Raw genomic sequence first — 27,530 nt, forward strand, 5'->3', positions numbered from 1 at the left:
AACACATGACTGTAATTTATAAAGTAAGTGTACTGTTTCGTAAGCACCATACAAAGGGCACTGCTGTAATTGCTATTAAAATACAAAATGAAGGTAGAGATTTGTGAAACAATTTACATTTTCATATTCAGAAAATATAACAGGATGTTGTAGAAGGGTATTGTGTGACATTTTTAGATAGTGTTTCAGGGGAGACTACTTGAGGTGGACAAAATAGCAGTGTGTTATGATGCATGGTAACCTGGGTCAGATTGCCATCCAAAACGTGTATTTGATTCAGGGGTATCAGTTGCTGACAGAATATTGGCTCATCTCTGGACTGGAATTTAATATTGCTGGGTAGAGCGGTTATATTGAGCTGTGTGGCCATTCTCTGTATGCTAAGATGACTGTGAGATGTCTTCAGTGTTAAGGATTCCCACCCTAGCCTCTGCTTGTTTTGCTCACTAGGGTTCCCTTCTGTCAATATTATATAGGCCGCTTGTACAGGTAGAGAGGCCAGGCCAAACTAACCTTCAGCGAAGACTGGCCAGCATTGTGTGTGTTCAGACATTGTACAAGCAGCCCATAACATCCCTGGTCAATTAACATTCCAGCGAGAGATAGCTAGACTTCCCAGCGCTATCTTGAGCTGTCAGGGGGGTATAACTCCACTAGAACCTTCACATTGAGATGATTGAGCCTGACATACCTCTGGGGAATTAAGATTTGGCTACAGCAGCCCTAGTGTTTCTCAGCCACTTGGTCTTAGCTCTGTGACAAGACTACACATGCTGATTGTAGTCCATTTTTGCATGATTCTCTGGGGGAAATAGCTGGATATTTTAATTATGTTAGTTAGATATTGGTGAAGGTGGAATGGATTCTCTGCCCAAGCCCTATAATAGATTGTACCTATTTTGTAGCACAGTTAAAAACAATCCTATGATAGCATAACCAGTACATCCAGTAAATCATACTGGTATGTGCAATTATGTAGATATCCTGATATATTACCTGAGCGTGAGACAGCAAACAGTGTGATAAGAAAGCCAGGTACGGTAAGTGCAAAAATGTGAAAATCTTTTCTTTGGTAGAATCACACAGAGAATTGACTGAGATGTGTCAAGTGAGTGAATGAAGTTGAGGATGATTGATGGTCTCCTCAGTGATATATGATATATTTGTACAACTGACTGCTCTTTATATAGAGCTTCACTGGCCATTACTCATTTGAATAAGATCAATTAGTCTGTGCCAGCTACAGTGTTTGATCTCTATGAAAAAATGCACATGATAGATTATCACCAACAAGTGTGCTGTGCCATAAATCTGCATTGTGCTGTGATTATATAAAGCCCACCTATTTGCTGTCTTTATTTCTGTCACACACTGGTACTTTGGTCTGTGTTATTTTTGATATAGGTGGTGTATTATATGACACCTGTAAACAGGTGGGCCGGGTCTGGCTCGTTAGCCTGGCAATTACCTGTAGTATTAACCAGATAATTTCTTATTACTAAACTCTCCATATAATACATGGATGTGTAAGTATGATAGTGTGTTTTTGATATTATGTAATTGAAATGTCATAATTCGTCTTGTGGGCTCTGAACACCTGAAATGCGTCCAGTAAACGTTCTACATGTTCATATGAAAGTTAATTGTATGACTTATCTTTCTGGTAGTCATCTATAGAAATGATCGAAATACATTGCTGTTAGAAAGTGATAGACAGTATTGCACACATTGACACCTGTACCACAAGGTGTGTTGCAGTTACTGTACATGTTCTGCGGGATATGTGGGTATATCTGTGTTTTTCTCCCCTTAGGATATACTTCTGTGTTATAGTCATGCAATAGCTTCTGGGTTCTCAGAAAACATTTCTATGTGTATTCGCTTCACAGATTTAGTTTTAAGGAGAAGTAACATTTTATTCATAATTGCTTATGCATGGATTTAATTTTTTTTTTTTTTTTTCATTTTGTTTTAGTATTAGGATAAAAACTGCTGCATGACTTTCATATTCCTCATTCAAATGAACATGTGTCCATATTATTTTTATGATTTCCTTTCTTTTCACAGTCATCCCGAAGTCAGCCAGCCATTGGTCTCAAACAAACGTCCAAATCTCGGGTAAGTTGCAAATTTTACCTGTTGAAGTGCACACGCAAGTTTGAACACAACTTTAGGCCCTGATGTCGTATAGTTTTAATATGAGCATAATTATTTGTCCTCAGGACTGAACCAAGAATTCAGTGGCTGTGCACCTAACCACTTAAGGAACAGAACATTACAAGAAAATGCCCCACATTAGCTCTCAAAGTCTTTCATAATTCTTGTATGAATAAAGCTTTACACAAGTATACCTTTCTTTCAGTAAGGTTTTACTGCAGTCCTGTTCACATGCAGTGGTTTTTGTATTGTCAGGTATTGCACACTGTAGTTCTGTTCACATGCAGTGTTTTTTTGTGTTGTCAGGTATTGCACACTGTAGTTTTATTCATGTCCATAAATGTGTGAAAGCCTGTTTTGCTGTCAAACGTGTCTGCATGTAAATGGAAATGGCAAATAATTAGGGCACAGGTGTTATACCATGAGGAGTTGTAAAAAAATGCATGTAAAAAAAAAGCAAGAAGGTGTGTAAGGATTCATATGTATGCATGGAGAGGTGATCTCCAGACAGCCGTATGCCTATGGGCCATGTTGTCCAGACTGTCCCTGAGGTGTTACACCCTTATGGGAAACCCTCTTATCCATCCCAGGGCTGAAAACCCTTCTACCCCCATGTACCAGTCCCCCAGGTGGGAGTGTACATTACCTGCCCCCAGGATTACATGCCATTAGGGCCATCAATTGTGTCCTGCAGCCTGTCAATACACCCCATTTGATTTGAAATTTACCTGCCTGAGGCAAAACTGTCAAGGTAACTACTGACTATTCTTCAGGCTGTAGATAAATAGTTGTTAATTACACATCCATGGCTTGGCCTTCCTGTGAGAAGCTTGTATATAACCTTGGACTCGACCACAGTAGTGCTGTCCAGTTCATTCATGGACTGTAGTCCTCTAGCTGGGTATAGAGTACTGAATTCACTGCCTTGAGGTCATAAGGTTCTAGGTCAACATGTAAGTCTAGGTATTTACACCATAGGGTTGACCCTTAGATCACCTAGGTAACCATGTTCTGTGACATTATGTCCACAGTTCCACACTTCAGTTCAGATTTTGTCAGAACTATCTTCACTGACTCAAGAGTGAGATGTCGCATGTTTCTGCAACAGCTGATTCGCACATGTATGGGTAACTTAATGTATAGGATTTAGTTATGGTAGAAACAAACTGCATGACCAGTTTCTAATTTATTGAATTCTTAATTCCCTATCAAATTAATGAATTGTGACATACCTTCATGGTTTTTCAGTTTTTACAAATACCATGTTGGAAAAGAACACAGTGTATAGTAGTTTAATCATTTTATTTCTACCACAGTTACCATATATAGAAACTTTATTTGTTGCTGTACGTATGCTTGCTGAAATAAATAATGTATCTGTACGTGTGCTTGCTGAAATAAATAATGTAACTGTATGTGTGCTTGCTGAAATAAATAATGTAACTGTATGTGTGCTTGCTGAAATAAATAATGTAACTGTACGTGTGCTTGCTGAAATAAATAATGTATCTGTACGTGTGCTTGCTGAAATAAATAATGTAAGTGTACGTGTGCTTGCTGAAATAAATACTGTAACTGTACGTGTGCTTGCTGAAATAAATAATGTAACTGTACGTGTGCGTGCTAAAGTAAATAATGTAACTGTGTTTAGGACACCAGATGTTTTTAATTCTGCATTATATAACATTTTAATTCATCTTGCAGAGAATAAGAAAAGCATTATAGTTCTCTAGACAGGAACTGATGCATTAATATCAGTTTGGACTGGGTGTTTTGGATAGCGAAACGCCAAATTGTGTCAGACAGAGCCGTCTTGTTCTAATCCACATGTGTGTGTGAGAACCCAACGCCTAACCTGATTTCATCTCTGTACCATTGACTTGGACTAAATGTAATCTATCATTGGCCTGCAGCCACGTTGTGCAGTAAAGGAATCTGTACCAGCTTGGTGGACAGAGAATCTTTGTGCAGATAAACAACATCTCCCTGATGCACAGTATGGCACTGATACATCTGGCTAGATCTGTGAATGCATGCTCTTGTAATATTACATACTCATGGCTGTGAATAAAGAGACCAGGCGCCAGAGGACGAACAGTGGTCTTTACCACTGGATTCCTGTCAGCAGTCTATCACTGGAGTATATATAGAAAGGGGGAATGCGGTGGAATCCAAAATAACTGACTGTTGTTGTCAAGGCTTTGTTCAGGTTGCAGGCTAACCATAAGCCAACTAGCTGTGCTGTGGGTGTGTGTACATGTACACAGTTTGTGTATCCGTGGTGATAGCATCAGGCTTCAGTCTGATGTAAGGACGTTGATTCAGGGTAAATGCGGCTTTGATACCAATCTGACATTTTCCCATTCTGTTTACTACAGCAAAGGGAAACTTAAATACTGACTTCATGGCTAAACAGGTTGGTTACATGTTCTCTAACAACCTGCATGGGTTTGCCAAATTGTTTGTACATGTATTTTGAAAATCATTTCTGTGGTCATTCACTATCATTAGTGTTTGTAAACCGATCAGACATGATGTTGTGTTTTCACCAGATGTGCAAGTAATGTTTTTTGTTTGATTGGTGCGTGTGCAGGTACATATATGTTTTATATCCCAATAATGAGTTCGACTGCATAGATAGGATTATAATTAATATATTAAAGAAATATGCATTTTTTGTTTATATTCCATTGTTGTAAGATAATATCATTATTTTCAGATAAATTTATTTGCCGAATATGAAGAGAAACATTATAACCTACAAAACTATTGATGCTGTGATCACATTCGCGTATAAAGAGGCCCACTCATTTTTCAAACAGTCTTAAAATTCATACATAAGTACATCTGCCTTATAATGTAAACTTTGGCACGTACAACAGCTTGTACAACAATTCATCAACGCTTAATGTTAACATCAGTGATGAGTTACTGGCCTTACACCATGTACCATATTGATTGTATCTGGTTGGGGAGATGACAGTTTATACCAGACAGTGCTCATCCCCCTCCCACATGTCCACCATCCTCTCCCCATGATTTGTTTACAGGCTAGCCTGATTTCTGGGCTTGATTGATTGATGATAGTGTCCTCTTGGGGGCAGGCTGTGAGCATTCTAATCTGTATTTATGCTCTGGTTAAGTCTTAAGAGATTTTGTTAGCCACATGAGTGCAAGGTGCCTGCTGATCCTCTGGCGTATAGCTATTACAGGTACATGATGTATTTGTTATATAGACATATGCACAGACCAAATTCAACTGCCTGATTTTCTCCTGATTTTTATGCCTTCAATTGGTGTTTGTTATATTCTTACATATAACGTCGCGCGGTAAATCATGTTGGATATAATTGTTGTGATACCAGACAATGGTTTTGTTTCATTGACTTTTTTTTTCCATTTCAGCCGACAATATTTGGGACAGTAACCAAAGAACGGCCTCCGTCTGAGGACAAAAGGCGGGTAAGTAACGTGCTGCCTTAGTTATATTTAGATCAGTGACATAAACTATTCTAATTGGATCATCTCTGATTAAGTTTTGGAAAATTAGTAAAATTATTTTCATGTGATTTTTGTTCAGGTTTGTGTGGATTTGAATTGAGTGTTAACCCATTTTGCTCGATTGTTCTTGGATCAGAACCACGAAAGAATCCTGTATCTTCATCGGTTTCCTCCATTTCGTTTGCCTGACTAGTTTGGTCAAGTTTTTGCATCAGCATTGTTTTACACAGTAAAATAGCTAGGTTGAATTAAGTGTTCACTGTCACGGCTTTACAAAATACTGCAAAGAATCAGAGTGTAGTAAAAGATACAACATGTGAACAGAGTTGTTGCATTTTACTGGCACTCACTGGTCTCCAGCTGGGCTTGTTCAGGTTTTGGCAGTCAACCAAAACACATACTATTACGGTTAAATAACCTAAAATTTCACCAGTGGAGTTCTTTTGATCTTGGGAAGTTGTTTTGGGGGTTTGTTTGCAAGGTGGGAGGATGTCCTAATGGGAGTATGTATGATTCAAAGCCATAGGTAATATTTCATGGTCTTAATTTGCCTCTGAAAATGCACTTTTGATTGGAAAGTTCAGGTTCAAGTCCTTTAGTACATCTACAAGGGTTAAATGGAGTTTTTTACATTCACATGGGTTGGCAACTGTATATTCGGACAAGTTTCATGTAAAGAATTATAATACAGTGGCTGTATAGTTCTCACAGATTTGTTATGATTTCTGATGGTTGTGTTGATAGTTTTCAGTAGGATTCTTTCTATTCAACATCCTCTGTGAAGACGGCAGTGTAATCAAAATATTTTGTGAAACATTACCGTAACTGTTTTATTTACATGCAATAACTACACAGCAGATTTGATTTACATTATATACACATTATTTACATTATATACACATTATTTACATTATATAAACACATGCTTATCTGTATCCTGAATATCAATGGTGTACTGTTTGTTTTGTGATTAATGTCACAGATACAGCTGTAGTACACACGGGGTGAACTGATGAAAAACTGATGACACCATACTGGAAATTCATTTTCGGTATTTACCTGAAATTACTGCCTTTCAGTAAATATCAAACTCTTACACTGTCCCTGTATTATTTTTAGTAAAATGATTCTGAAGTTATAAAATTTTATGAAATTTATTCCTGATTTTGAAACAATTACTAGCTCACATGTGGCTGATGTAGTAAAGGGAAATATTTAGGCTATTGTACAATAATAGCAAAACTTGTACTGGATTTGTGTAAGATTTTTTATGGCAAAACCATGCTGTGTGGTTTCTTTAAGAAGTAAACCTGTGGTACTGGTTGATGGTGAGTTTATTCAACAGACCATAAACCAAATGTCCATGTGTACATCACCAGAACATAACCAGTCTGTTATGGGGGCAGTTCAACCCACATTGTTGATTACAGACTGTGTGTAATACATGTATAAAAACAGGAGGTAATTGGGCTGTTTGTGAGAGAAGAGGAGAAAAAGGGCATGAAGTCTTTTGAAGTGTTATCTTTATGCACACAGAAACAGACAAATTGAAGATACAAGCTTAGGAAAAGAATGTTCCTGTACATCCAGAGAAAAAACTTCCTTAGAATGTATGTTTTTTCTTCAGAAAGTTCATTTGGATAAAATAAAAACCCAGATACATCTTCTTTTGTAGTTGTTTGCTTTATTCTTAAATTGTTATATTACTTAAATTAAAATTGTTAAACAGACCTTAATCTCTCATTTCCATTTTCAATTTTGTATAATAATTGTTTGTGTTTGAATCAGATGGAAGTTGTTTACGTTGCTCTGTACACTTGCCTATAAAAGGATCTTGAACCTTGAAAAAGTATTCAGGATATGTGTATTCTTTACAAACATCCTGTTTTGGTACCAGGATGTAGTTGGTTATTCTGTGGGATTGGACAAGAGATGGCTTTAAGTGAAACCATTTGATATTCAACACCCTGTTACGGCAGGCCATTAATAAATCAAATCTGCTATTATTGACATTTCTCTGCCTTTGGTTTGACTGAACAAACCAAGTTCTGGAAATTTCCATTGATGTGTGACTGCTGTGTTCAGCTAAGTGCTCCATTCAGTCTCCTAACAAGCCCTGATCAATGAGGAGTTTTCATTGTTTTTGCCAGCAATGCTTACTCACCAGTAAGATTACTCCCTGTTCTATAAGATGGCCAGTTGAACACAAGGTGGCCAATTACCGAAGAATGGAAGAGAAGTATTGCCATTTAGATCCTGGAATGTTGTCTGGGAGGCTGTTATGACTCATGGAATGGCTCAGTTGAGTCTGGAGGATCGTTTGAACTGAATCACCACTGTCCAGCCAGTAAAAAGCCAGAACATCCGTTCTTCAAAGACAGGTCTGCTTTGAGCAGTGCTGAATGGATCCAAGATTAGATGTAATTCCTAGTTGGGATGGGAGCTCTGCTATGCAGCCATCATCTGTTAGTGGATGTTAGAGAGAGATTGAGGCAGATATTGTACTGTGATCTCAGCTGGTGTATAGTAGTGAAGCAGGTTGAACCAGACCAGAGCTGTTGTGGGTCAGTTTTACTTGACCTGTCAGGGGTTGGAAGTTGTCAGATCTGTCAGATACTGAAGCTCCTCTGACAAATGGCCAATTTGCTGGTATATTTGATAGCAGTGACCACAGGAGTATTAACCACTGACAGACCAGGCTTCCCCTACTGTCTGCAGCCAGTCCCACCATGTGTACATGCAATAGTTTATGGAGACTACCAGTACACTATCTGTTAGGGTCATCTAGTTCAACTCCTCTATGTGGACATACCAGAAAACAGGTACCATTTTCTTCCACTGTTTTGAAGAGGTTTTAATTTATTTATTTGATTGGTGTTTTATGCCGTATTCAAGAAAATTTCACTTACACAACGGCAGCCAGCATTATGGTGGGAGGAAACCAGGCAGAGCCTGGGGTGAAACCCACAACCATCCACAGGTTGCTGGCAGGCCTTCCCACTTATGGCTGGAGAGAAAGTCAGCATGAGCTGAAGAAGTTTGGAGTGAATACAATTAGATGTATTATCCCAAAACTTACTCCTACGATTCTTGATACAGTTAATTTCAATATTTCATTTGAAAGTTGTTTCCGTACTGATACCTACTGCATTTTTCAATGTGCAGAGTTTGCTCGACTGTGCTTAATTCATCCGTCCTAAAGGGTCACTGAAAAGTTTTTAGTGAAGTTTATTATTATGAGTATGATTATTTTCTTATCTGAAGAACATGGCATCAAGAGTATGATTTTAAGGCCAGTATGTGCTTTCAAACTTGCATTTTTACGTACCAAACTTTAGTTAAGATACAACATTTTCTTTTTGAGTGTAAATCTTCCAGACTGGCATTTCGTAAATGAATATATTCTTGATTTCGGTGTAAAACACCAATCAAATAAATCAAATAAATATAAATGAATATAATGTCACCTCTAATGAACACATAGATATATGACTGTTTAATCAGTACATACTAGCCATCATGCAAAATAGCATATATACATGTAGATTTGTGTACCTGTGGTCTTGATTATTTTTAGTTCTGATATTCCAAGATGCTCTCATTAAGCACGTGTTTATTATACGACCACCACCAGGGTGTTTTCTGTGGGAGTAGGGTTACATTTGGGATATGAGGCGTTTCCCAGATTTCATTACCAAGTCTGTAGTAAAACTGTCTGCTGCTGATATATATATGATGTGCTGCTGTGTGGGTCGAGCTGATATCTCCTCTTACAGGCTTCATTTACCAGCCCCCAAGCTAATGACCAGCTCAGCTGTCTAGTGGGGACAGACTCCTCATGCACCTCAGGCTTTGTTTGGTTACATGTATCTTGTGACATATGCACCTCGTGCTCATTGAGATATACATTCATTTATGGAATTGTAAACAATTAGTTTTTTGTTTGTAGGCTGCGGAAAGGGGGTGAAAAATTGAGGAGGCCATGGGTTATGTTTGATAATTAGTGTATGTTAACTGACATATTGAGATGGTGTAGGCTGGGGACATCCTGTCTGGGTTATATTTGTGCCTGTGGTTTGTTTGCTATGAATTTGTTTACACAGGAAGTTTGTTTCAAGCAGTGGGGGCTAATATCTATCAAAGTCAATTGAAATTCGAACCTTGACCGGGTTTGTCTCCCCCTGTCCTGTTTACTTGTAACGCTCTCTTTCATTCACATTTCCAGTTAAAAACAGTTTTTTCTCAAGAGCTATAAGTGTATTCGGATATTCCACTAATTTAACTTTCTTTCTGCTCATGGATTGGTTTTCCTCTTGCATGTGACACACTCATGTTAACGGTTGAATGTTGGTTAAAACCCAGAATCCAGACAGCAGTTCCATTATTGTTTCTGTCAACCACTGCATTGAGCAATCTGGGGTTAGAAGCCTTGAATGTGATGGTGGTGTGCTTAGAATTTCTGGAGAGCTGATAAACAAGAACTGGTTTGGCTGTGAGGGTCTAACTGTCAGCTGGGCTGAGCGGGAAAAACCACAGGATCAAATCCAGATAAACTTTGCAACACTGGCCTATTTGTGGGTCTTTTCTTAAGGAAGGGTCTGGATCTGTTGTACACAGATATAGGCTTTGTTGTTTACCAGGAGGAATGCGGCCACAAGCTATCCCCAGCCAAGAGGACAAGGCAAGTGCTGATACATGTACATACATAATCTGTGTCCAATTCACATTGATTACTTAATAGATAAAGTAATCCTTTTAGGCTATTTATTAAAGGGGTGATATATCTTATCTGTCAAACCAGTCTGTCCTGGGCTAAAGATCTCAGTTTAGGATCACCAGGTCTCTGTTAAATACAAAGGGTTTAATGTATATTGTCTGTTTGAGAAAATGCAAGTTCATTTGTAAATGTGTTAACTGTATTTGCATAAATTGTATGCTTTTAAGCTTGGGTAGACATGCATCTCATGATCACCACTGACTGAGGAGGAGTCCTTACATTCACAGTTACATGTGGATTGATAAACAGAACCATTGTCTCCGAAGGACTTTAAATTATCGTGGAAAAGAGTGAACATGTAAACAATTACTGTCTCATTTTTACAGTAATTATGGCCACCATGCCCTACATGTGCTGCATAAATTTTTCCTACTTTATTTCTATATAAGGTGGCCATGCAAAATCTGCTAAAAAAACATGCTCAATATACTTGACTGTGATTTGACTGCGTGATGAATTCTGTAATCTCATACATGCTGTCTTACAACTATTTTCATGATAATAATGTACCATTCAACCATGCATGGCTATCTTTTCCTACATGGACCAGTCTGGCACACATGTTGGTAGTTTTAGTCTGAAAGACTGAATGTGTACATGTAGGTACATGAGTTTACATAACACAGACATAATGTCTCTTAATTCCTTCTAGTCCAGCATATGCTGGCTTCACCTCTGGTATAGTTGCTCTGGTATACCTGTGGATGGTCGTGGATTTTTGCCATGCTCTGCCTGATTTCTTTCCACCGTATTGCTGGTGGCCATCGTATAGGTGAAATATTCTTCAGTACGGCATAAAACACCAGTGACATAAATAAATAAATGTTAACTCTGTTGCCTTTGAAATGCAAAAATTTAGTTACCATCAGACATTATTTGTAGACTTCTTTACTAATAGGTATGAACTGTTTGTTTGCTTTAGTTCATTTGGTTATATTTAGATTGCCAGCATCTTGGTAATTTGTTATGGAGTGATCATTTTACTGCCACCAAATTGGTAGTATTGTTCTGGAATGATTAGTTTGTCTCATGGTGAGTTTGATTTATAGTTGTCTTTTGTTTCCTGGTCACTTGGCTGTGAAGTTTTCACAGTACGTAATGGGAGTTTTCCATTTGATGACTTCAGTGTTAGTTGAAATTGTCTGTTAGCCTCACGCTCATGGATTATAGAGTTTCTTCTTATTTATTTATTTCATTGGTGTTTATTGACACCATGCTCATTTCACTTATGGTAGCCAGCATTATGGAGGGCGGAAAAAAGGGAAAACATGACCATGCGCAGGTTGTTCGCAGACCTTCCCACGTTTGATCAGAGGCGAAGCCAGTATAAGCTGAACTTGACCTCACTGGGACCCACATCGATGAGAGGCTCTTGGGTATTGTGCTGCGCTAGCACGCTAACCACTAGGTCACAGAGGCCTTTGTATATTCTTAATAAACACTAAATACAATGTAAACGGAGTTGCCTATTTGTCTAGTGGTCAGTCAGGTATGTAGACCTCATTTTTGAGACAGGATAAAAGTCTGCCATGAACCTCTGTAGTGGATTCTGACTTGACAATACCATATTAAATTCTTGTTACTTAGTAAGATTATCATCTGGAAAGTCTTACCTAAGATCCTGGAGATTAAGGAACTTCAATTATATATCGAATATAAAAATAAGGGATTAGTTGACACTTAAATGAGACATGAATGCTACAATACATTATTCATGTGCTTGTAAGACTAGCTCTGATGTTACCAATATTAACTACGTGCCTTTTCAGCTTTTACCTCATTTTTTTTTTTACCTTTCTTAATTTTCATGGCTGATGTTTTGCTAATGGCGTTTCTTGTCAGAGCGGCATAGCTCTGTGTGTTTGTGATAATTATGCATGCTAATGTCTGCCTGCTTACTGTGGGTCACGCCTTACCTAAGTGTCGTACACCTGCCTGCCTTGGGCCCAAGGCTTCATGTTCTAGTGTGAGGGTAGCTGTGAACACAGCAGCAGGGGTACTGTGAAGTCCTCTCAGGACTCTGAAGGTGTCAACACTGTGGACTCTCACCGGAACTCAAGGGCAGTCACATTTTTCAGAGGGTTTAACCTTTGTGAAGCCAGGGTGAAGGTAGGAGGTCAGGGGTTTTCTTCTGGCTGCAACCTGCAGGCCATTCAGAAAATGTCAGTTATTTGAAGGAAGTGTTTTTCTGTGTAGTGCATATAGAGGAGGCATGGGGAGGGAGTTAAAGGAAGAGTACATTAGACGTGATCCTAGCTTGTAGGCTGTAGCATAGTGAGCTTGTCAGCTGAGTATGAAGGAACCACATTGCCTTGAGTGAGAGGAAAACTCTACCTGGAGACTGTATTGTGATGAAGTACAGTTATCATGTAACACCTGGGTGAATTAAGCCTGGATTTGCCTCAGAAATTACCTCAGGTTCTACCAAGGTGCAATTGGATCATTATTTGTTTTCGTGTTGCCCTATGCCACAAAGGTGAGTACACAACCCTGGGAAAGGAAAAACCATTAAGGAAATGTGTTCTGACATTTGGCCGATCGATGTTAGAGTATTGCGTTGAAACTTTAGCTGACAGATGTGATAGATTTTATGAGCTAAACACGCCATTTATTTATAGTGAAGATGATTCTTGCTCTATAGGACCTGTTGTTTTTCATTTCCCCAAGTCAGCTTGTTTTGTTAATGTTTAATGAGGCCACATCCCATCTGTGGGTTTGTTTTGAGGCTTAGGGATGGGTGCTCTGAGAATAGGGTGTGGACTCTGCTTTGGAATGGCAGGCTACTGGGCAGATATTGCAGGTGGTGGTGGGGGAGAGGAGGTAGTAGCATCTGAAGAAATACACATAGGATAAGACAGCTGTTGGAAGGCAGGGGTTCAGCATGTAAGGCCAAGCTAATGAGAAAAGTAAGCCCATCTGAGGAAGTGGTAGTCTGTGTGTGTATGTATATGTATATATATGTATATATATATATATATATATACATATATATATATATATATATGCACACATCAATATAAAGTTGAGGCACTGCATATGCTAAGTACCATATGAATAACTACAGTGGCATATACTCATGTTATTTATGCATAGATATAATGGGTGGGAAAATCTGTATAATTATGTTTGAATTTTGATTTAGATACAGTGTGAATGATACACATATGGCGAGAGCAGGATCTGTATGTATTTATATTTAGCCTGATCAATAGCAGTGGTGAATGGCCCTGAATGGTATAGGGGTTTTCCTGTAGGAAGTACTACTTGGATGAGGGAAGTTAGTTACAAGTGTTTTCCTGCGACTGTCAGCTCGGATCACATCTGCATCAGGCTGTAATTCTCAGTATTTGTTGTGTGTGATGTAAAGGCCGCTTGGTTGTAGGACCAGATGGTCATGTATAAAAACATAGTCTGACATTTCACACTCGCTGTTTTGTAACAGTACAGTACGTATCCATATTCATCCCATTTCATAGACGTATACATGTAGCTGTATTGAGTGACATGCACTTGTGGGAATAGTGAAAACAATGTAACATTATGATCAGAATTATGAAAATCACGAGTCAGCAAGATGCCGAGCTTTTATCAGATGTACACATTGATTGTGTCTTCATTAGAGCGTGTAATTAGCTGATTGTTCGGGTAATATTTAAAAAATGATTACTAGCTGTTGTGCCACCTGTAATCACAAATACAAACCTAGTTCAGGTAGGAACTTTCACTTTATGGAGTTAGATACTATTTAGATAAGCAGTTGATCTTGATGATGAAAATAGTAGCCTATATATACAGTACATGTGTGTACTATACACTTTGTTATGGATAGCATTGTGATTGACTCACCTTCACTCTGCGCTCACATGTACGTCTCTGGACAAATTCGGCCACGAATAGCCTGTAATAAAATAACATGTATGTACATAGCCTGTAATAAAATAACATGTATGCAGACATATACATGCACACTAATTCATTATCCTTGTTCTATCTGTAACTTGTCGTGAGTCATTCAGAATGAGGTGGTTGGTACGTGCATGTATAAAGACCTGTTGTGTTATATATATATTGTAGCTGGCAGCAGCCTAGATGTGTATTGTATGCAGCTTACTATAGTGACGTCTAGTGACGTCTAGTATTACTGCAGTTCACATGACTGCATACTAGACACAAGTCATAGTATGATGACTTTCTGTACATACATTTAGCATCCAAATAGCTCTCATTTATAATGGGATCATGTAACACTGAGAAATTTTCCCAGGAATTTCTGGTGTGCTGTAAAAATACAGTGGCATAGGTGTGATATACCAAGGACTTTAAAATCATAGAGCTGAATCAGTGTCTGGGAGAGATCGATGTACCATCAGACAGCCAGCTATTCAAATTGTCAGCCTTACAGCCCCACCCAGAAAGGTAGATTACAGGTGTGCACAGCCATGTCCATTACCACATGGCTGGGGCCACAAGGTGCAGGAGTGAGTGTGTGAGACTGACAGAACTTCTCTGACACCTGCTGAATTACAGAGCTCCAAGGGAAGTGGCCACTTCAGAAGACAGCTATGATAGATTGACCCTGACCTATAGGCCCCTCCCTGGGCATTCCCTGCCAACACTAGCTGGTTTACTTACCCCCTGGCTTGTCAGTTTGGATTTGTGCTTTTCTTCATTTAATCCAGTTAGGTTATTATCTATTAGGCGTTAAAATGTTTTGGTGAAGTAACTGACATTATGAGGCATGAGTGGATTTTTCTTACCTCTTCATATGCTTTTGTTCTGTAAGTGAGAAATTTCAGTAATACAGTTAATTTTTTATCTGCAGAATAAAAAGATACATTGTATTTATTTTCCACAGATATTCTTATAATATCTACATGAATATTTTCTGAGACAGTAGACTTCTTTATCAGCCCTACTACACTGCATGGGTTTAAAGAGATTACTGGTAGCCACATTGACCAGTACAACATTGTTAGAAATGTGGATAATTTTGTCAAATTTGTGAAACAAGGGAATGCTGCAGATGTTGAATGTTCTACATCAGCTTTAGGATGAAGTGATTATTGTTCAGTATAAGTTAATTATTGAATCATTCTGATAAAAAAATGAGTGGACTTTGCTGTGTGAATCAAGCAGCCACTCCTACTTATGTATAAACACATGTACTTAAATATATTTGCATGTTGAATTTTTTGTAATGACACACCAACAGTATTACTTACGATTAAATAGTTTTTAATTTTATGCAATAAGATGCAAATGACTTGTAGATAATTATGGAAATGACATTGGCCTCACATTCAAAGAGAGCTGAGCATGTGTTGTAGCCAAGATCTATGCCGGGGTTGTAGCTGAGACTTATCACACCGTATTTAATTTGTTGACCCGGACTCTGCTCGTGCATGTGAGCTTCATTTTCTGCTCACTGGATTTCAGGATCTGAATTAAGCTTCTGAATGTAGGATGCCCAGACAGATAATTCCCAGATAGATGTAGAGTGAAAACAACAAGGCAAAAACTCACTGTACCACTGTAAAAACTGAATACAAACATTGGCAAAATAGATATGGGTTAAAAAATACAAGACAAAAACAACTACGTGTAGGAAATCTAATTTAATTGCATTTTCGTCAGTGTGGAGGCCGGTATTCGGCGGCCTGTACAACCGTAGACACAAAAAAGGGAGAAGGTTGATAAATGATGCGCATGTATAGTATACTGAAGATTTAAATTGGGACTTTAAAGTCATGAAGTTTTACTGCATCATGGGTGAGGACAACTTACACTTACTTGCATGTATCGGCTTAGAGACAAAATAGATATGGCCAGACTACATAAGCTGGAGCACATGTTCAACAAACATTTCTACATTTTATGATTGAAAACAAGTTATTTGTCAAGTTGGGAAGTTTTTCTGCTAAGCAGGTATGGTTTTACATCTAGAAACCTGTCAAACTTGATATAACAAGCTGCAATAGAGCCAGTGTCCTTGACGTAACCATCTTTACGTAAATCTCTGAAGTGATGTTTGTGTATGAACCAGGTATTTTCCTCCTAAGAGCCAGAAAATAGGTCATTAAAAACTACATCTGGAAGAAAGTCGGTTATTCCACTTGTCCTATAGATGTAGATATTTTGTACTCTCTATGAGGCTTGAGTCTTCATCGTTTTAACATGACGTTGAATGGGGATTTTTGTATCTCCTTAGTTCCTTGTTTACATTATGCTCCTGTTCCCTTTTATCTACTTGCATAATCAAAGTGAAGTAAAATACACATGAATCCAATGTCCCCTTTTGGTTTTATCATCCTGGTCCTTAGATCAGTCATTATTGTATACAGAAAACTAGAGGATCATTTCTAGACCACTGTGCATGAGTATGACCTCGTCACTGTTTAATTGTGTAAGGTTTGGACTGTTCAAACAGTAAAATGTATCCAGTGCTGTGATCAACACATCGGAGGACAAAGTTACGATGTACATGTATTCTGTAAATTACTGTATTATTACAATTTTACCTTGAATCCATGAAGATTAATTCATTTGTATATGATCACTTGATCAACTTTGCAATTATTCCACAGGTAATTTTCACTTGACACTGACTTAACGTTAGGATGTTTGCTTTATTAATTGTTAATCTCACTGTAACACATGGTGAATGTGTATTCTATAGTGGTTTTACTCTGTTCATTTTTTTTTTTCACACAGTCCTGGCATTTCACAGAATTCATAATATAAACTGGCCATCAAAACAAACTTTGCTGGGAGGTTTTTTTTTTTTTGTTTGTGTTAAAGTGTTCTTATAAGAAGACAGGGTTCAGATCATTGGTATAATGATGTAAAAGATTTGTCATGATGTATTTCTATCTGACTTTGTGGTTTAACTGTGTTTTTGTTTCTTTCAGCAAAGTGTGGGCCCCCAGATGCTGAGCTTGGCCAGTATGTTTGACATGGCTGGCTCCGGCTATGATCATGATCAACTGCTCAACATCAACGAAAATGATGTAAGATTCTTGTCATTGTTTTACTCGTTTGTAATTAAATACAGGTAAACTTTGTAACAACTAATACTAATGCTCAACATCAAAGAAAATGATGTAAGATTTTAGTCATTGTTCTTCTCATTTGTAATTAAATACAGGTAAACTTTGTAACAACTAATACTAATGCTCAACATCAAAGAAAATGATGTAAGATTTTAGTCATTGTTCTTCTCATTTGTAATTAAATACAGGTAAACTTTGTAACAACTAATACTAATGCACAACATCAAAGAAAATGATGTAAGATTTTAGTCATTGTTCTTCTCATTTGTAATTAAATACAGGTAAACTTTGTAACAACTAATACTAATGCTCAACATCAACAAAAATGATGTAAGATTTTAGTCATTGTTCTTCTCATTTGTAAGTAAATACAGGTAAACTTTGTAACAACTAATACTAATGCTCAACATCAAAGAAAATGATGTAAGATTTTAGTCATTGTTCTTCTCATTTGTAATTAAATACAGGTAAACTTTGTAACAACTAATACTAATGCTCAACATCAACGAAAATGATGTAAGATTCTTGTCATTGTTCTTCTCATTTGTAATTAAATACAGGGAAACTTTGTAACAACTAATACTAATGCTCAACATCAAAGAAAATGATGTAAGATTTTAGTCATTACTGTGCATAATTGTAATTAAGTACAAGTAAACTAGGTAACGAGGATGCCACCCGCTATGGAGTTGGAGCCAGCACTTTATGCTCAGCATCAGTGAGAATGATCTATGATTCTTTTCATTGTCGTGCACAATTATAATATTGATGTAAGTATAAAACCCTGTGCAGGTAATAAAAGTAGCCATGCTGTGTGGAAGTAGAGCTGAAGATTTGACTTCAGCAGTATCAATTTGTACAAGCTGGATGTGTAAAACTATTCTCATACATCTATAAACATTCTGCCAGAGTTTCAGAATCCTGTTTCAACATATTTATTGGGAGGAACCTGTTGAATATGGATTTTTGTACTGTTTTATTTGTTTGCTGTATATACCTATTTTTAATGACTTAACTTGCCCGTTGTGTTGTAGGCACTAATTTTCCAGGATGGTTACTTAATATCTGGCTCTTTAGAAGCTCTCACCCAGCACCTGGTGCCTACCTCAGAGTATTATCCAGATGTAAGTCTACAAATTGCCACCAAGTCTGACGTTTTTCATGGGGTAAAATTACCATTTTCATTGAAAAACTCTAATGTTAGTAAAGCTCCTTGTGATGTGTAACAAATTACATAGGTAAATATTACAAAAATAACAGTTACAAAGAAGTGTTATTTGTCTACTAAAACGCCCAGAATGTCAAGGTACAAACTGAAAGCTGACTTATTAAGTCAGAGACTCTAAATGATAAGTATTTAATCATACAGTCTGTTTCACCATCATCCTGATTGTTTTTTTTTTTCTTTCTGCCAGAGAACTTACATATTTGCATTCCTGTTGAGTTCCCGCTTGTTTGTTCGACCCCATTGCCTTCTCCATGAAGTCTGTCAGGTAAGTCGCATAACTCGCTCTACATTTTTATCTCATATATTTTTTTTATGTACGTCCTTTAAAATCTTTTCATAAAACATAGGCCAAATTTCCCTTTGCTATATAGGAACTCAGTAACCTGAAATTTAAAATGAAAGTAAACCTGTAAGCTATAATAGCTATAAATTTCACAGATATTAAAATTTTTCCTTGTTGTTAATCGATGACAAATCTATGAGAAATATGTTTTACAACAGTCTGAAAAAGATACATGTCTATAAGAGTGTAGAAAAAAAAGATAAATGTAGTTAATCTTTTAATTCCAGGTAAATATGAGAATCTGACAATCCTTCATTACTTAAACTACATGTCAACATTTTAAGTATATTTGCACGTGCCACTTTACTCTTCTAAAACCAGAATGACCTATCCATTCTGGTACAAGTTTGAATTAAATATTTTTAAAATTAAATGTAGTCAGTATTGTGAGTGAAATTGAGCGTGTTTTCACAGGTGTGCGTGTATCAACAGAACCTGGCAGCTGAAAGTGTTAAGAAGGTGAGTGAATATCTGTACTGTCACCACACTCCTCCTATTTCTGCAAAGGAGATAAGTTTACATCTCACCATTTAATACACAAAGGCAAATCTGCATGGTTTTAAACAGTGTAAACAGACATTGTCATATTTGCTATTGACTTATTTCAGCATTCAGGCAACTGTGTCACTCCTCCCAACTCCTGTTTAAATTTAATCTGTCAAATTTCAATCAAGTATAGGCTATTTTTAGGTCTTTTGTTGAGCATTTATTGAAGTTTAGCAAACATGTCAAATGTCACCCCTCCCTGTATTATGTGATCATCCCGAGACAGGGGTCAAGGGTCATCCATACTGAGATTGAAAACACGAGTTGATTAATTGTGCAGTTTATTCTTCAAGAGTGTAATCCGTTGTCACATAGCAAAGCTTTGAATAATCTTAGTATGGGTGTGATGTTGATTTTCTAGGCTATTATTTATTTTCTTCATGTTGTGATGTAATTACATATACACGACTATACATATAGGTTTAATATTATTTGATGGCATTGCTATTTTTTCCCTGATGTAAGGCGGACATTTTCTAGCATTTTACTTTTTTGTTACGACAGGAATCTCTGGGGAAATTTGGCCCAAATGTTGTACAGTTGTTAAGGTAAGGGGAGATTACTCCACAGTGTTGTCTTGGACCAGTCATGCCAGTGTAAATGTTATAAGTGAGAGGGGTTATGCAGAGGGAACATGATTTACGTAGAATTCTCCTGTTTCCTGACTTTCATATTTTTAAAGTCCTGCTTTGAATATCAGAAATTGGATTATCTACAGTTGTAATCAAATCACTAGTGTCAGCTAAAATGTTTAAAATAAAACTTACCATTTTGATTTTACAACTTATTAGAATTTTTTTTTTGGAACACCAGATTCATTTCTTCGTCACTGTACTTCATTGATTCTTCACATGTTGGAATTCACTGAAATGAATTTTAACAAATGCTCAGTAAGATACGCTGATTGTGAATGTTGTTTGATTGGGCCTTGAAATGCTTAGTGATTGGCACGTGTTGTTTCCTCAGTGAATGGACTGAGCTGTTCCCCTATGACTTCCGAGATGAGCGCATGATGAAACACTTGCGGGACATCACTCAGCGCATTGTGGCGATATACCAGAACTGAGGAAGGAAGTCGGCAATCTAATGCACAATCTCTTCAACAGGGTAGGATATAGGTTTTAGTTTCCAAGTTCATATGAATCTATTTTCAGAAATGCCTGTATAGTTATGGTTGTTCTGAAAGCTAGCTGCAAATCGTAAAGTTTGGCCTGGCTTAAGGTGTTAATTAAGACTATGTTTTATTATCTATTGTTCAAAAAAAAGCTCCCAAACTAGCTGTTTGTAGATTAAGGATAAAATTGCACATGCAACAGGTTATTTGTCTTTAGAAGAGTATTCATGTTTTTTGGTAATTCTGTCATTAAAACAAAACTGCTTTCTGCTGATTGTTTGACAGTTGACTGGATTACAGAAGTATGAGGAAGTCCTGGGGAAGATTAATGCAGAAGTCATTCAGAAATCCCAAGCCAGTATTGTACCCACGGTCAGTGTCACTGTTATATTAAGTCCATTTCATACTTTGATACTTCAGCCATAACATTAATCAATATCTAGTTACATAAGACTTTAGCCATTTGAATGTCATCAACATCATGATGAGAGTTTCATAATTTGTGCAAATTTAAATGAAATGTCCTATTTTATCTTATCTCTTTTGTGTTTTGACCATGTTGGTAGCCTATAATCACTGTTTCAAAGTCAAAGTCGGGAGACCTGGCATTAAACCTGACTTAGGTCATACCAAAGACTTCAAAAATGTTCCTTGTTGCTGCCTTGCTTGGCGCTCAGCACTGAGAGGTGTAGAGATGTCAGTGTAATGTGATTGGATGGGGTGTCATGTCTTGTGTTTTTTTTTAGGATGATTCTTTAGTGGCGGCTACACTGTGGCCGCAAGGATTCACCCTGCCAAAGGAAGACACAGTATATGTTTAATCACACCTAATGATGACTTCCTGTCATATAAATACAACTGTTCTTTTGTTTTAAGACTGACATTATGGAGATTTGCAGCAGTCCCTTACAGCTAGCTCAGCAACTCACCCACATCGAGTTAGAGCGACTGAGCCAGATAGGCCCAGAGGAGTTTGTTCAAGCTTTCTCCAAAGATTCCCTTGACTCTGAGGTAAACTCAGTTTGTTACAAATTTCATTCTTTCTCGTGCTGGTAAATCTTTTGTTATGGGATGTTGTATTTCTTCTTTTTTTGTTTAAAGTAAAGTAAAAGAACATCTAAATATGATTTGTTTATTTTATTAGGGGAGCAGCCCAAAACATGCTTTTAATTATTTTAAAAACTCAGCATGTCTTTACAACTATGAAAAGTTTAAATTTCTGTGATATTTCAGACGTCATTCCGTGACCTCAAGAAAACAAGTAACTTGGAGGCATATGTGCATTGGTTTAACAGGGTCAGTTATATGGTGGCCACAGAGATCTGCACGGTAAGATAACCACAGATGTTATTCTGAAATGCTGTTTGCTACAGTTTATATACATGGACATATATATCTGTACCTGTCATCCAGCTGATGGTACTTGTGTGCCCATGTACGTATTTGTGCATCACATATGGAAATTGTGTTTGTCAATAACTTGTCACACCTCGATGGATTACACAGGGCACTCCCTTAAGCATTGTATAAGTAGAAAGTTCTTGAGTATGACATTAAACAGCTACCGGTGTCACATCATTTAATGAATAAATAAATACCATGCTTGTCAATTAAGCTGTTATGTGCAGATGTAGTTTGATGCATATTAAATTGGTACATTTGAATTGAAATCAGTATTGACTTAATATTCTTTTTTGTATTACAGCATTTAAAAAAGAAGAATCGAGTGAAGATGATTGAATTCTTCATAGATGTTGCCAAAGAATGTATTAATATTGGAAACTTTAATTCCTTGATGGCTATTATTGGTGAGTATACTAATTGGGGGGCTTTTAATTAATGGAGGGGGAGGGTAAAATTTATGAACATATCAGGAACATGTGCATTACTGATCTTTTCATAACTATTTTAAATACTTACGCCAGTTTTGTAATTGTTTATATTCATTTGATGTAACATATGTTGAGCTCCCAGTTCAGTGTAAATGTTTTTTGTAACTTATCAAACATCTTTTTTTTTTTCAGCTGGGATGAACATGAGCCCTGTGGCTAGGTTAAAGAAGACAGTAAGTAGTCACATTGCCCTTCATATAGCATATCACATGTGAAAGTGACAAGTGTTATGTATTTAATTATGTTCTATCTAAAAATCTTTAAAAAATGGAAATAAAATTAAACCAATGTAACATGAAGGCTTATGCCATCATAGAAAAAACATTCTGATATTATGAATCTTCAACCTTTTCAGCGACGAAATGATTTTTTTTTCAGTGGAATTTATGCAAACCATTGTCATGAAAATGACACTGAAAATGATTTGTTTGTGTCATTGCAAAATATTCCTATGTTAAGAAAATGTGTATTAAAAGTTTACACAGAACTTACATTTGACAGAACAAATAAAGCACATGAAATATTGAGCAAAATAATGAAACAAATTTTAATATAAATGAATGAAAACTGTATATTTTTCTCCTTTCAGTGGGCAAAAGTCAATACAGACAAGTTTGAAATCCTAGAGGTAAGTCAGAAATGTTGTTATTTTAAGTTTAACAACCAACTGACTGTGTACATGTACATGCTGTGAATGAATGCTCCAGAACAGATATCTAACTGACATATCACAAAAACTGGATATTTATGTGCTTCATTTAAATTTTATAACATAAATATAACCCTTAAATACTTATTTATATTTACTGATGCCTTGTTAATGAAATACTTCTATTGTCTGTGAAAACTGTAACAAAATGCTGACGTACATACATGACTATTTTAGCACCAAATGGATCCCTCTAACAACTTTGGTAGCTATCGGTCTTCTCTGAAAGCAGCCATGTGGCGGTCAAGAGGAGCTGTGGATGACCGAGAAAAGGTAAGTACGGCTCTAATCTTCTTGAAAACACATCTGGAAGGTACACTGACAGATGTACCAGGTGATCTGGAACTTTGAATTTACGCGTCAGGGAGCTGATATTCAATCCTTCTCATTCCGCTGTGTAATGCACAGAAGTATTAATTGTAATGGAATGCCTCAAGACTTTACATGTAAAAGAAAGTTGGGTTCAAATGACAGTCTCTCATATACAATAATATTAGACCTGCCCATATAAAAGACTGACAATCCTCTCCCTTTTACTTCAGCTGGGATGGCTCATATATTTTAATGTTAAAGTTAAAAGGAGCACAATTATTGTATATATATATGTATATATATATATATGTATGTACAGGGACATGTTGTTCCAACAAGGAGCATTTTACTTTTGGCATTGGTGTTAGTCATAAACGTCTGCCGTATTGGTGTTAGTCATGAACTTCTGCCGTAGTGGAGTTAGTCATGAACTTCTGCTGTATTGGAGTTAGTCATGAACCTCTGCCGTATTGGTGTTAGTCATGAACTTCTGCCGTAGTGGAGTTAGTCATGAACTTCTGCTGTATTGGAGTTAGTCATGAACTTCTGCTGTATTGGAGTTAGTCATGAACCTCTGCCGTAGTGGAGTTAGTCATGAACTTCTGCTGTATTGGAGTTAGTCATGAACCTCTGCCGTATTGGTGTTAGTCATGAACTTCTGCCGTAGTGGAGTTAGTCATGAACTTCTGCTGTATTGGAGTTAGTCATGAACCTCTGTCGTATTGGTGTTAGTCATGAACGTCTGCCGTATTGGAGTTAGTCATGAACTTCTGCCGTAGTGGAATTAGTCATGAACTTTTGCCGTATTTGAGAACTTTCATGTAAAATGGATATATTAATCAGTAGTTTGAAGATGGATTGAAGATGTATTGACAGATTTACCATTCCATTTCAGATTGTCATTCCATTCTTCAGTCTGTTTGTCAAGGACATCTACTTCCTCAATGAAGGATGTGCAAACAGGTAAGGAGTCATTCAGACTCTGATTTGGTCTCATCTTGATAACAGCTTCCTGCGCGTAGACCTGTATGTGTATGTGATGTTATGTGAAAGCTGTCTAACAAATATATTGAACAAGACATAAACATGAAACTGCACACAGAGTCCTAGTTGTATACACTCCCAATGGTTTGTGTTTTGATTTCAGGTTATCCAATGGGAATGTCAATTTTGAGGTAAGTTTTATTTACATGATAATGATTTTGTCTTGAGATACACTTCTTGATTCCATTAGTATTTATTTATTTATTTGATCGGTGTTCTACGCCGTACTCAAGAATATTTCACTTATGCAACGTTGACCAGCATTATGGTGGGAGGAAACTGGACACAGCCCGAGGGAAACCCACGACCATCCATAGGTTACTGACAGACATTCCCACATATGGCCGTAGAGGAAGACAGCATGATCTGGACTTGAACTCACAGCGACTGCATTGGTGAGAGTGTTCTGGGTCTAGCACGCTAACCAACTCAGCCACGGAGGCCACATGATTTCATTAGTTAGCAATTGCATTGATGTGATGTTCATGTAATGAAATAAGGACTCCGTTTGTTTGACCTGACCGTAATTACCTCCTTACCACTTAGCAGCATGAGCTCCTTAGCTTGAAGTGGGAATTTCCTCCTTTGTAATTAGCACTTCATGACATCTGGTAGATGTACTAAAGAAAGTATCAACTTGTATTATGTAAGCAGAACCTATTGTCATAGTTGCTGTTTGTTTGGAATTCCATTATATAGTAATGTATGTTCAATTTCAGAAATTCTGGCAGCTTGCTAAGCAGATTTCTGATCTTATCACATGGAAACAGGTGGCTGTAAGTAGTTTATTGTGCTTCAGTATAGGTTAGGCTTCATTGTAAGCAGCTAAAACAGTGAGTGTATGTAAATAATATTGCACTGTAAAATTCAGATAAAGTAATTGAATATATAATCACTCACTATAAATTCAGGTGTAAAAAAAATTGAGACAATCAAATTGTTTGGAAATTAAATAATTGTAAATGTCCGTCATTAGTTTCCAACAGTAGACTACAAAGTATACTTTTTTTGTATGCTGTATAACAATATATTACTATGTGCCCTGTGTGGGAATAAGAAACAAAATACATTCTGCTCTTTGTGTAGTCCTATGTCTTATTTTTCTTTAATGTCTAATTTTTCAGTGTCCCTTTGAAAGAAACAATGAGATTCTCCATTATCTTTTGACAACACCAATATTCAGTGAAACAAGTAAGTTAGAAGCTTTTATTGTTATCATCTGTGTAGATGGATGTACCTGTTACTTTGGAGTAAACAGACCAGAATGTTGCAGATGAAATGATAATTTTAGATGTATATAAAACTTTCATATATGTGGAAAGTTCCAAAAAATTTCGGAGCTTGCAATTCACAGATTCTGCATATATTTGTACTTATGTTCTGTTTGCACAAGAATCCCTACATGTGAGCTCTGAGATTCTCACAGTGAAAGACAGCACCATGCATAATGTTTATGTCCACTAAAAGACTACCTCGTACCTTAAACCAGCATTAAATTTTTTTTTTGATTTTTTTTTCAACCCAGTAAAAGTTTAGTAAAACTTCGTGTTGTCACAGCTTCAGCACGTCTCCATTATCGACAGAATTGTGAAATCACCTATACTCTAGTTCTCTAATTTTGAAGGTATTTTCCGTGGAATAGTCTGAGCAGTAGCCAAGGCAGATTAAAGTTGTGGACTTTGGCGATGAAGATCCTAGTGATAAATAGCTTTCTCAGAAATCGAACATACTGGAAGGATATTTATTCCACTGCTTGAACTGTTCATACAGTAGGCCTACTGTATCATTTATACAGACCCCTGTTAATTGTTTACAAAATTACAATAGGATTGTTGTACAACTAGATCTATGCTCAATTCTGAAACAAATGGAAATAAATCTAAGCGCCACTGAGGCTATTCCAGGCATTCGACTGTCGCTGGATTTTACGCTTCAGTTTTGTAGTGGTGGCCTCTAAGATGAGAACAGTGCAGACCTAGTTATCGCGGATGTCGTAGAAAGCACCTCAGCTTAAACACAGCAGTTGAATAATTTTACTGTAATTTATGAAGGAAAACAGAAAAAAAACATCCCTTGTATACAAGAAAGACAAAAAATTTGCTTCAGTACTAATAACTTCAGAGAAATGATGTTAGCCTATATCATAAGATTTAATTAATTTTAAGTGTTGTGCGAAGTGATGCCGTCTTCTCACCTTCGGCTGGCTGGCTGCCCTCGCATAAGTGGAATACTCTTGAGTAGGGCGGAAAACACCAATCAAACAAATAATTGAATACAACACTGTGTGAAATAGCCCTTCGGCTACAAGTAAATAAATTGTTGTAAACGATGTCAAAATGATGTTTTATGCGGTCTGTCTGTGTTGTCATATTTCACTCCATGGACTAAACCGGTGAAGGCTCCGTCACAGCTAATGCTGTGCAACCTGATAGCTACATGTTTGATTGGATATATTTCTCAAGATGGCTGCCTCGATTCACACTAGCCATTTTTACAGTATTGTCATTTTGTTCTACATGTTATTCGGTGAAATCTCATTAAAATAATGAAGTAATATACTTTTTGGAAAGCTTGACTATCCTGCTTTCGATTGAAATATGTTTTAGTCGGGTGCTGTCTTTTCCTTTAAAATTAATTTTCGTTTATTCAATGGTGTTCAGTAAACTTTTAAGTACAATTTAGAACTGCCAGGAAGTATTCTGAAGTATTTGTCTTGTCAAACCATGGCTATTAGATCTGCATAATAGTGACATATATATAGCTGTTCTTTTTGCCCACAGCCCTGTCCCTGGCCTCGTTTGAGTGTGAAGCACCAGAAAGTCACTTTGATAAAGAAAGGCACAAAGAACTGAAGTAAG

At 37.0% G+C, this 27,530-nt stretch overlaps 1 protein-coding gene across 1 annotated transcript in view; it reads left to right on the forward strand.

The window, feature by feature from the left end:
• The window catches only part of LOC135472544 (ras-GEF domain-containing family member 1B-like), a 67,366-nt gene that overhangs the window by 35,350 nt on the left and 4,486 nt on the right, over positions 1 to 27,530 (forward strand). The window contains 21 exon segments of the mRNA XM_064752099.1: positions 2,068 to 2,118; positions 5,563 to 5,619; positions 17,344 to 17,442; positions 18,519 to 18,608; positions 18,900 to 18,977; positions 19,470 to 19,514; positions 20,106 to 20,149; positions 20,568 to 20,653; positions 20,656 to 20,708; positions 21,001 to 21,087; positions 21,592 to 21,726; positions 21,949 to 22,044; positions 22,421 to 22,523; positions 22,740 to 22,780; positions 23,197 to 23,235; positions 23,494 to 23,589; positions 24,524 to 24,591; positions 24,776 to 24,803; positions 25,392 to 25,448; positions 25,797 to 25,863; positions 27,453 to 27,525. Of these exon segments, the coding sequence (XP_064608169.1) occupies positions 2,068 to 2,118; positions 5,563 to 5,619; positions 17,344 to 17,442; positions 18,519 to 18,608; positions 18,900 to 18,977; positions 19,470 to 19,514; positions 20,106 to 20,149; positions 20,568 to 20,653; positions 20,656 to 20,708; positions 21,001 to 21,087; positions 21,592 to 21,726; positions 21,949 to 22,044; positions 22,421 to 22,523; positions 22,740 to 22,780; positions 23,197 to 23,235; positions 23,494 to 23,589; positions 24,524 to 24,591; positions 24,776 to 24,803; positions 25,392 to 25,448; positions 25,797 to 25,863; positions 27,453 to 27,525 (1,493 nt within the window).

This window comes from Liolophura sinensis, chromosome 1 (assembly GCF_032854445.1).
Source record: "Liolophura sinensis isolate JHLJ2023 chromosome 1, CUHK_Ljap_v2, whole genome shotgun sequence".
NCBI classification, from domain to species: domain Eukaryota; kingdom Metazoa; phylum Mollusca; class Polyplacophora; order Chitonida; family Chitonidae; genus Liolophura; species Liolophura sinensis.